General features: G+C 38.8%; 1 protein-coding gene across 5 annotated transcripts in view; it reads right to left on the minus strand.

Moving 5' to 3' along the window:
• Positions 1-12213, minus strand: part of ADAMTS17 (ADAM metallopeptidase with thrombospondin type 1 motif 17) — a 353876-nt gene that overhangs the window by 59166 nt on the left and 282497 nt on the right. For all 5 annotated transcript variants that reach the window (XM_033431430.2, XM_049706098.1, XM_033431429.2 and 2 more), the window contains one exon: positions 10997-11132. In XM_033431430.2, coding sequence (XP_033287321.1) covers positions 10997-11132 — 136 coding nt within the window. The remainder of the gene's footprint in view (positions 1-10996; positions 11133-12213) is intronic.

Below are 12213 nucleotides of genomic sequence, written 5' to 3' on the forward strand. Positions count from 1 at the left end.
ACAGACTGTGGAACAAAAACCACATTCACAGAAAGACAGACAAGATGAAAAGGCAGAGGGCTATGTAACAGATGAAGAAACAAGATAAAACCTCAGAAAAACAACTAAATGAAATGGAGATAGACAATCTTCAAGAAAAAGAATTCACAATAATGATAGTGAAGATGATCCAGGACCTCAGAAAAAGAATGGAGGCAAAGATCGAGAAGATGCAAGAAATGTTTAACAAAGATCTAGAAGAATTACAGAACAAACAAACAGAGATCAATGATACAATAACTGAAATGAAAAATGCACTGGAAGGAATCAATAGCAGAATAACTGAGGCATAAGATAGGATCAGTGACCTGGAAGACAGAATGGTGGAATTCACTGCTGTGGAACAGAATAAAGAGAAAAGAATGAAAAGAAATGAAGACAGCCTAAGAGACCTCTGGGACAACATTAAATGCAACAACATTCACATTATAAGGGGTCCCAGAAGGAGAAGAGAGAGAGAAAGGACCCGAGAAAATATTTTAAGAGATTATAGTCGAAAACTTCCCTAAGATGGGAAAGGAATTATCCACCCAATTCCAGGAAGCGCAGACAGTCCCATACAGGATAAACCAAGGAGAAACATGCCGAGACACATAGTAATCAAACTGGCAAAAATTAAAGACAAAGAAAAATTATTGAAAGCAGCAAGGGAAAAACGACGAATAACACACAAAGGAACTCCCATAAGGCTAACAGCTGATTTCTCAGCAGAAACTCTACAAACCAGAAGAGAGTGGCATGATATACTTAAAGTGATGAAAGGGAAGAACCTACAACCAAGATTACTCTACTCAGCAAGGATCTTATTCAGATTCGCTGGAGAAACCAAAAGCTTTACAGATAAGCAAAAGCTAAGAGAATTCAGCACCACCAAACCAGCTCTACAACAAATGCTAAAGGAACTTCTCTAAGTGGGAAACACAAGAGAAGAAAAGGACCTACAAAAACAAACCCAAAACAATTAAGAAAATGGTAACAGGAACAGACACATCGATAATTACCTTAAACGTGTATGGATTAAATGCTCCAATCAAAAGACAGAGGCTTGCTGAATGGATACAAAACACAAGACCCATGTATATGCTGTCTACAAGAGACCCACTTCAGACCTTGGGACACATACAGACTGAAAGTGAGGGGATGGAAAAAGATATTCCATGCAAATGGAAATCAAAAGAAAGCTGGAGTAGCAACACTCATATCAGATAAAATAGACTTTAAAATAACGAATGTTACAAGAGACAAGGAAGGATACTATGTAATGATCAAGGGATCAATCCAAGAAGAAGATATAACAATTATAAATATATATGCACCCAACATAGGAGCACCTCAATACATAAGGCAACTGCTAAGAGCTATAAAAGAGGAAATCAACAATAACACAATAATAGTGGGGGACTTTAACACCTCACTTACACCAATGAACAAATAATCCACACAGAAAATTAATAAGGAAACAAAAGGTTTAAATGACACAATAGACCAGAAAGATTTAATTGATATTTATAAGACATTCCATCCAAAAACAGCAGATTACACTTTCTTCTCAAGTGCTCATGGAACATTCTCCAGGATAGATCACAACTTGGGTCACAAATTAAGCCTCAGTAAATTTAAGAAAATTGAAATCATATCAAGCATCTTATCTGACCACAACGCTATGAGATTAGATATCAATTACAGGGAAGAAAACGTAAAAATGACAAACACATGGAGGCTCAACAATACGTTACTAAAAAACCAAGAGATCACTGAAGAAATCAAAGAGGAAATCAAAAAAGACCTAGAGACAAATGACAATGAAAACATGACGATCCAAAACCTATGGGATACAGCAAAAGAGATCTAAGAGGGAATTTTATAGCTATACAAGCCTACCTCAAGAAACAAGAAAAATCTCAAATAAACAATCTATCCTTACACCTAAAGGAACTAGAGAAAGAAGAACAAACAAAACCGAAAGTTAGTAGAAGGAAAGAAATCATCAAGATCAGAGCAGAAATAAATGAAATAGAAACAAAGAAAACAATAGCAAAGATCAATAAAACTAAAAGCTGGTTCTCTGAGAAGATAAACAAGATTGATAAACCATTAGCCAGACTCATCAAGATAAAGAGGGAGAGGACTCAAACCAATAAAATTATAAATGAAAAAGGAGAAGTTACAACAGACACCGCAGAAATACAACGCATCCTAGGGAGACAAAAGACCTGTGTGCAGGAAACTATAAGACACTGATGAAAGAAATTAAAGATGATACCAACAGATGGAGAGATATACCATGTTCTTGGATTGGAAGAATCAATATTAGGAAAATGACTATACTACCCAAAGCAATCTACAGATTCAATGCAATCCCTATGAAATTACCAATGGCATTTTTTACAGAACTAGAACAAAAAATCTTAAAATTTGTATGGAGACACAAAAGACCCCAAATAGCCAAAGCAGTCTTGAGGGAAAAAAATGGAGCTGGAGGAATCAGACTCCCTGACTTCAGACTATACTACAAAGCTACAGTCATCAAGACAATATGGTACTGGCACAAAAACAAAAATATAGATCAATGGAACAGGATAGAAAGCCCAGAGATAAACCCACACACCTATGGTCAACTAATCTATGACAAAGGAGGCAAGGATATAAAATGGAGAAAAGACAGGCTTTTCAGTAAGTGGTGCTGGGAAAACTGGACAGCTACATGTAAAAGAATGAAATTAGAACACTCCCTAATGCCATACACAAAAATAAACTCAAATTGGATTAGAGACCTAAATGTAAGACCAGACACTATAAAACTCTTAGAGGAAAACATAGGAAGAACACTCTTTGACATAAATCACAGCAAGATATTTTTTGATCCATCTCCTAGAGTAATGGAAATAAAAACAAAAATAAACAAATGGGACCTAATGAAACATAAAAGCATTTGCACAGCAAAAGAAACCATAAACAAGACGAAAAGACAACCCTCAGAATGGGAGAAAATATTTGCAAATGAATCATCAGACAAAGGATTAATCTCCAAAATATATAAACAGCTCATGCAGCTCAATATTCAAAAAGCAAACAACCCAATCCAAAAATGGGGTAAAGACCTACATAGATATATCTCCAAAGAAGACATACAGATGGCCAAGAGGCACATGAGAAGCTGCTCAATATCACTAATTATTAGAGAAATGCAAATCAAAACTACAATGAGGTATCACCTCACACTGGTTAGAATGGGCATCATCAGAAACTACAAACAACAAATGCTGGAGAGGGTGTGGAGAAAAGGGAACTCTCCTGCACTGTTGGTGGGAATGTAAATTGATGCAGCCACTATGGAGAACAGTATGGAGGTTCCTTAAAGAACTAAAAATAGAATTACCATATGAACCAGCAATACCACTACTGGGCATATACCCAGAGAAAACCATAATTCAAAAAGACACATGCACCCCAATGTTCATTGCAGTACTATTTACAATAGCCAGGTCATGGAAGCAACCTGCATGCCCATCGACAGACGAATGGATAAAGAAGATGTGGTACATATATACAATGGAATATTACTCAGCAGTACAAAGAACGAAATTGGGTCATTTGTAGAGACATGGATGCATCTAGAGACTATCATACAGATTGAAGTAAGTCAGAAAGAGAAAAACAAATATCGTATATTAACGCATATATGTGGAACCTAGAAAATGGTACAGATGAACCAGTTTGCAGAGCAGAAACTGAGACACAGATGTAGAGAACAAATATATGGACACCAAGGGGGGAAGTGGCGGGGGGTGGGGGTTGTGTTGTGATGAATTGGGAGATTGGGATTGACGTGTATACACTGATGTGTATAAAACTGATGACTAATAAGAAAATAAATACATAAATATTAAAAAAAAATAAAAAAAAATATTTGGTAGAATTCATAAGTGAAGAGTTCTAGTCCTGGGCTCTTCCTTGTGGAAAATTTTTGATTAGTAATTTAATCTCTTTGCTTGTTATAGGTCTATTCTTTCTATTCTTTATTTAGTTTTGGTAGTTTGCATCTTTCTAGGAGTTTGTCCATTTCATGTTCATTATCTAATTTATTGATGTACAGTTCATTGGCATATAACTGTTCATAGTATTCCTTTACAATCTATTTTATTTCTGCAAGTTCTGTAGCAATGTCTCCTCTTTCATTTCTGATTTTAGCAATTTAGGTGTTCTCTCATTTTTTTCTTGTCAATTAAGCTAAATGTCAATTTTTTGTTCCCTTCATGTAATCAACTTTTGATTTCACTGATCTTTCTCTAATATTTTTCTATTCTCTGTGTCATTAATTTTTGCTTTAATCTTTATTATTTCTTTCCTTCTGCTTCTTTTAGGTTTAATTGCTGTTCTTTTCCAGTGTCTTAATGTGGAAGGTTAATTATTGACTTGAAATTTTTATTTAATTTTATTTTATCTTATCGGCCACACCATGTAGCAGGCAGGATCTTAGTTCCCGGACCAGGGATCAAACCCGTGCCCCCTGCAGCGGAAGCATGGAGTCCTAAGCAGTGGACCACCAGGGATTCCTCATCTTTTTTAATACAGATGTTTACAGCTGTACCTTTCTCCCTAAAGATTGCTTTAGCTGCATTCTCTAAACTTTGTGACTTCATTTTCATTCATCTGAAAGCACTTTCTGAATTTTCTATGGTTTCTCTTTCACCCACTGGTCATTTACGAAGTGTTTTGTTTAATTTTCATGAATTTGTGACTTTCCAAAATTTCTTTCTGTTCTTGAATTCTAATTGTATTTTTTCCTTTCCTGTAATTGTAACATAAAAATCAAATGCAAATATCGAGTGCTTAATAACTCGGAAAGGAGAAGGACCTCTTTTTTTTTTTTTTTTTTTTGTTTGTGGTATGCGGGCCTCTCACTGTCTTGGCCTCTCCCGTTGCGGAGCACAGGCTCCGGATGCGCAGGCTCAGTGGCCATGGCTCACGGCCCCCACCCCCACCCCGGACCGGGGCACGAACCCGTGTCCCCTGCATCGGCAGGCGGACTCTCAACCACTGTGCCACCAGGGAAGCCCAAGAAAAGGACCTCTTAATGGGCCCCAGGGTCCACAAGCAAAGCATTACTGAACGGGAGAATTTGGTTACCTGTGAAACTGGTATCTGGGAATTCTCTTGTCCTCTGTAATGATCAAAGGGAGGGATGTTCAAATGATCAAAGGGTTTAGGTATGGAGGAAAAGAAGAAAACAGAAGTTTTAAATTCAAGACAAGACTCTGAAATGCTTTCTTTCTCCATTTGGAATGTTTCCTACTTTAGACAAATAAGTAAAGGCTTCAAAACTTTACTATTTAATTTAAATACAAGTGAGGTTCTAGAATTTGGGTAGTATCAGAAAGAAGTTCTGGAATTCTTTCAACTAAATTTTTCCTCACCATTCACATACTACCTATTAGCCATATAATAGCTCACTAATGCTATTCATTTTTCCCCTCAGGCACTTTTTCTTTATTTCACATGGACTGTGGGGCACCCCTTATCCCAAACCTCTGGCCACATGTCCAAGTATCTGGAGAGTGGGCCGACCCTGAGAGATGGGAGCCCCACTCTAGAGATTCCTAGGCTCTTACTGCTGACCTGTGGGGACATACAACCCTAGGCCTTGCCCTCCCTACTGGTGAGCAGTCCTGAGTTGCAGGCTCCTGTTCTGAAACATGGGGCAGGCAGTGCCACCGGCGGCCTCCTCCAGACTCCCACATTCAAGGCATGGTGAACAGAGGAGTGACAATTAGATTTAACTATTTTATTTTAGAGGAAAGCAGGAAAGAAAAGCTTTAAGTTTCATACCAGCTAGAAATGGATTAAACAATGGTATCTTTTCAGATTTTGGCAGTCCCTTAAGAGCCACGTGTTACAGGCTTCATTCTTAAGTCAGGAGCACATACACACACAGACCATGCTTTCATAAAACCATGACGGATTCCATTTGGTTTTAACCTAAAACAAGGCAAACTGAGCAAAATTGAGCAAAGAGGACAAATTTAAAATCCAAATACACTTCCTTGCAGACAACTATTCAATTCAATTGCCAGTAAGATATTGAATATTCTTTTTTGAATCACCCTAATTCAATGTACAGTACCGTATATACTGCCTAGGAAGAAGTTCAAATCATAAATATGATAGGGAAATATCTAATGGCTCAGAATGGCCTTTTCAAGTAGCCAATAAGCTCTAAAAGACTGCAAAATATTAAATCTGGTGAAGCATGAGCTATATGTTCCAGAATGAGCCCATCTCCCTGTCATAGTCCCCCTCCTTGCTCCAGGACAACCTGGAACTGGGTCTTAAGGAGCTAGCACACAGGGCTACTCTCTGGATGCCAGATGATGGCAGGGCCACTTCCCTGCAGACAGTAGTCAGCAAGGTGAAGGCTGCTGGCCATAGTCATGACAGCTGAGCTGATCTGTGATTTCATCCTCTCCTGCCAATGTCAGGTCCAGGTTTGTCGATATGTTTGTGCTGCTGTACAAGATACTGGAGAGAGGCCATCTGCCCTGTGTGTCAGATTCCAGACTCCACATGGTTATGGCAGGGTTTGAGAGAAGTATCCACAGAGTGAGGGGCAGGATTAGAATAAAGAGGTGTTAATGGTGTGAATTGGGAAGGTAAAGGAAACTGTCGGGAACTCAGTGGAAAAAGAGGGTTGAAGAAAATTAAAGGGGGAATCAGGGGAAATAAAGAAAAACAAGGGAAAAAGACAACCATCTCTGTTTGCTTAAAGGTCAAAGAGTAAAAATAATATAGAAAGTCTCCTTCACCTTGCCAGGTTCAACAGCGTGCTGCATTTTGGCTTTTTAAATAAAGTTTACACCATTGGGTTCTGGGCTCTTCTTCCAGCTGACAGGCTCTGTCTTCCAATCATGTCCACCCCCAACCCCCTGAAGCACCCATTTTTTCTCCAGACCCCACACTTCTCCAAACCCCACCCCCTGAACCAAGTTCAGTTTCCACTTATGGATTACATCTCTCTCTGATTGTCTAGCACTCATTTTCTAAGATCAATCTCTTTACTCTTTTTCACTTACTAGCCTAAATCCATATTACTCTATAGTTTTAAGAAAGATTCATGACAACTAGATCATGCTATTCAGTAACTCAAGTTTTACTGTCCAAATATGTTTGTGTGTGTATATATATATATAATATCTGTACATAATATATATATATACACATATATGTATATTGTGTATGTATGTGTGTGTATATAAATAAATAAAACTGGCATTTGCAAGAGCTTTAAAATCTATCAGATTGCACGTTTCTTTAGCCAAACAATAAATACTCTTTGATGAGTCATGACACTTCACTTCCATGTGTCCACTTTAAGAAACAGTTACAAAATCAGATGGTTCAAAATAAACAAATAAACAAACCAGCAAATAAAACCAGACTAGAGTAGGCATCCAGGCATTTCTTTTCTAGGCTCTGAGGCAAATTCCAGGTGCTGTCTTCTCTTTTATCAATTTTATTTTCTCCTCTGCTTTTGGAAATTCCATTCATTCTTTAAGTCTGATCCACATGACTTTACAGAGTTGGGAAGGGGATGAAAGGGGGTGGAACAGAAAGGAGAGTGGTGGGAGGGAGAAACCTAGTATTTATCAAGTTACCTGAGAGTAAAGACCTTGCCTGTCTTTCTCACCTCTAAATACCTTGGTACCGAGAACAAGATCTAGTGAATGAGAAGATGCTCAATAAACACGTTTTGAATAAATGAAATTACTGACTCTGTACTGTGTGCTGAGGGCCATGCTGGATGGTTTTAAAAACAATACTGAATGATTGGTCAATAAAAAGTAACTCAGTATAACAATGTGCCCTCCTTTGTGTAATAAGAGAATGCATTCCCTGAGGTGGTACCTTCAGAGCTTGGGCTCATGCTGAGGCTGTGATCCCAACATCTCAGTGGGCAAAACCATGGTAGATAATAACTTAAGGCAGTGCCAGCAAACTATCACTCATGTGCCAAGTCTGGCCTGCAGATTGTACAGCCCAGGAGCTAAGAATGGTTTTTATATGTTTAAAAGGATTATAAAACAAAAAGAAAAATAGACAGCAGAGATCGAATATGGCCTACAAAGCAAAAATATTTACTATCTAGCCCTTTACAGTAAAAGTTTGCTGACCCTTGTTCTAAGGAGACACTAAGAATGTGCTTCTGAAGTTAAGTTTTAATCTAAAGTGTGTTTGGCTTGAACTTGTGTTCAAACATGGTGAGACTGCAGGCCTGGGCTCTGTGAGCACTCTGGAGTCACACACACAAGCTCGACGTTCTTTGTCCAAGCTTAGAGCAGCTCCATGGCACCAATATGTAGAGTCTTCACCTTTGTTAACTCTTGCTTGTTCATGTGACTCTTCCGTAGGTGTTTTTCTACATGATTTTCTGGTTAGTTTTGCAGTGCAACAAAGTCTTCTCCTAGAAAATCTATGGGTGGCAAAATCATAAAGGTGTTTCATCAACCCACTTAGTGTAATGATTAGAGAGCTTTGTTATGGAGCTTTCTTGAATTCATCTGGCTCTAGCTGAAGTACTCAGGATGTGACCTCTCTTCCGTCTTTTATTAACTCTAGGCAATTTTTGGTTGTTTTTAATTCATTGATGATTTTCTGGTCCATTCTTCCTCTCCTCTCCTTCTGTGATTCCAATTATACTTATTTAAAATGGCTGATATTTTCCCACAGGTAAATTATCAACAATCTTTTCTTTCCATTTTCCAGATTGGATAATTTCTATTGTTAGACCCATCAAGTGATTTTTTAAAAATTTCAGATACTGTATTTTCTAGTCCTAAAATTTGGTTCCTGTTTAGTGTCTCCTTTTTGCTGCTAAGATTTCATATGTGTTCATTGATTATGATCATATTTTTCCTTATGTCTTTGAGCATAATTACAATAGCTGCTTTGAAATTCTTGTCTGCTAATACCAACATACATGTCATTTTGGAGTCAGTTTCCATTAATTGCCTTCTCTCATGACTATGGGTCACATTTTTCTGTTTCCTTGTATGTCTAGTAATTTTGAATTGTATCCTGAACATTGCACATGTTATGTTAATCTATAGCAGTGCTGTTCAATAGAAATAAAACATGAGCCACATATGTAATTTTAATTTTCTACTATCCATATTTAAAAAGTAAAAGAAACAGGTGACTTTAACATATTAATAAATTTTAATAATATATTGTATTTGACCCAATGTATTCAAAATGTAATTATTTCAACATGTAATCAATATTAAAAATTATTAAGATATTTTACAATATCTTTCTATATTAAATCTTTGAAGTCTGGTATGTATTTTACATTTAAAACACATCTTGATTTGGACTAGCTAGTGGCTACCATATTGATCAGCACAGCTCTAGAGTATCATTCTAGGAGAATACTGAGGTTTGGTCCAATACGAGCTACTCCGTCATTATGGGAAGCAGAATCATTGACTGCCAGTTTTTAAACTTTATTCCTTGGTGTTTCACAGAGGTCCTGTGGGCCTACTGTGAGATGAGGGGAAGGCCGAGTACACTGGGCTACTCTTCCCCATTATATATACATCTCAATTCAATCAGAACAACTCTGATTTCATGTTTCATGTATTTCATTTCTGTGCATAACTTAAAAATATTTTGATACTAAAACAATATAAAAACATAAATGACTGTAAAATATGATTCTTGAATGGGTCCCTAGGATTTTTCTTGCTCAATCATGCCCTTGAACCCATGCTGACCTCTCCTCTTCTAGAGTCACTTATTCTCCTTTCTAATCATATCACAAGAACCAGCTGTCTCTGCTTTCAGGAAAAGGGACTGTGGTTTGTCTGCTATTTAAGTCTTCATGCTTGCAAGTCCTTCCTTCTGTGGCCCCACATGTGTGTGATTGATTGACTGATGGATAGATTGATCAATCAACTGATAGGTTTGCTGGATGGCTGTTCACACCCAGCATGCTCAGGACTTGCAGAAGTGAGCTGTTCCTCATGGCCATCAGCATTAGGGTAGGATTTCATTCTTAATTTAAAAGGACCACATAAAATCAATGAAACAAGTCTCACCTCACTTTCCTTCCTGTCTTCCCGCTTTCATTCATACACATTTTACCAGTTTGACAAAGAAAAGAGGGTCAGCACGAAAACTAAATGCTTTGTGAAACCTTTTCACCAGGCAAGTGGTACGGATCAAGCTTAAGAAACCCAAAAAACTGCCAGGTTAAAAGTCCAGCCTCCTTACAAAAGCTAAACATGCCTAACCTGATGCACAGAACCACAAAACAAAATCCATGCACCTCAACCCAGGGCAGAACGGGAGGCCAGTGATATTGCATAATATAACAGAGTCAGATGCAAAGACCCACTAAAGTGGAAATAAGGAGGCTTAACTGATGAACACATTTCACACAATTCTTCTCAGCTGACAACTCAAGAGAATTCACTTCAGAGCACACAAGAACATGGCCATGAAAGCTAGGGTTGGAAACAGAAGTTCTGATGGATCCCAAACAACAAATAACTTACTGACATTAATTTCAGCCACTGAAATAGACCAATCACAAACACTAACTTATGTACACCTACTCACGGGTGCTCATACTATGACACTGATTTCCTTTTTCTCCGAGACACGGTAATTTGCAGGAGGAGTTGACACGTACCAGTTGAAAGTGTGCGGGATGGCTATTTCTTTTTTCACGAGATGGTCTTAATGGCCCGCTATGAGATGCCTTCCAGTGAGCACTGTACATTTCTATCAAAGTTCTGGTTTAGCCAGAAATTCAGTATTTTGAGCAAGCAGAAATCACTCAGCAACAACAATGGAACACAGACCAAGACTGTGGTATTAACTGTGCATCACCATCCCCCATTCATGGGCGTTGCTGTTTTACCCTGGAGGGTCCAAGTTTGAGAACACAGCTCCTTACCGTGACTGGCATGGGTGCAAGTTGCACCTTCGGATCTGGGGCTCTGGACGGCTGGCTTGAGGGCAGTCACTGTCGTTCACCAGAGTCGTGGTCTTGTTAACAATCCGTGTGCAGGACACGATGGTTCTGCGTTCCCCTGGAAACCAAACCACACAGAACTGAGAGGTCGTGGTACACACACCTGGTAAGGCCATTCATTCACCTTATGGAGGAGTGTTCAGGTGCATCTTTTGATCAGTTTGTCATTTAAAGTGACTATTGTAATGCCTTGTTGTTTGTCAGAGAGGGAGAACCATAATCTTTGGGATGAGGGTGTGTAAGACATGGCAGGGGCAGCATGGGGCAGGAGAAAGATTCTAGAACAGGATCAGAAAGAAGCAACACTTTAGATCAGCCATGTCCTTGGAAAGCTTGGGGTTCACTGAGGTCAAAGTTGTGATTTGGGTCTTTAATTTCCAACAAAGATTGCCAATCTCTGTGTCTGTTCATTTGATGTTTAAAGTCTATGGAGATCTGGTCTTCATTAAACAACTGTATATCAGCCCTCACCAGAGATGATGGCTACTTATTACAGAACTCCTACTTGCTGGAGAGAAGTGAGAAACAGGAAGGCTAGTCTGAAGGACACAGACCCAACCTGAGAATTTGTTTCTCCATCAACTGCTGCTCGTGCCTAAGCCTCACGTGCTCTTGGGAAGCTTCACTAACCGGTCACCCGAGCTGGATGTAGTCATTCTTTTGGGTGTTCCCAAAGCACCCTGCACACTAGTTGACCATGACTTTGTTAGGAGTGGGGGCGAATGATTGGGAGCTAGAAGGGCGGCCTTTGGAGCCAGGCTGTCTGGGTTCAGACTTGGCTTACTCACTAGCACAGTGAGCACAGGATTGCTACTTAGCCCTCACGTTTCTGTGCCTTTGTTTCCTCCACTGGACTGACTCGCTTAACTTCCCTATGCCTTAGGGTGCTTTAGGGATGGTTAAAATGAATTGATACATATAAAATGCTTAGAACAGAACCTGGCAGGGGTTAACACTTCATGTTAGCTATATTCCTATTGTTATTATTTGGGAAGTGTCATAATAAAAGATTAACAGGAAGTCAAGCACGACTATATGGATCCCACACTCCTAAATCAATCTGTCTCCTGGGGAATTTGTCATGAAGAAATGACTCAAAATTATGGAGCCCTCAACTTGTGTAAGCATAGAAAGCACGG

This window comes from Orcinus orca, chromosome 2, assembly GCF_937001465.1.
Source record: "Orcinus orca chromosome 2, mOrcOrc1.1, whole genome shotgun sequence".
NCBI classification, from domain to species: domain Eukaryota; kingdom Metazoa; phylum Chordata; class Mammalia; order Artiodactyla; family Delphinidae; genus Orcinus; species Orcinus orca.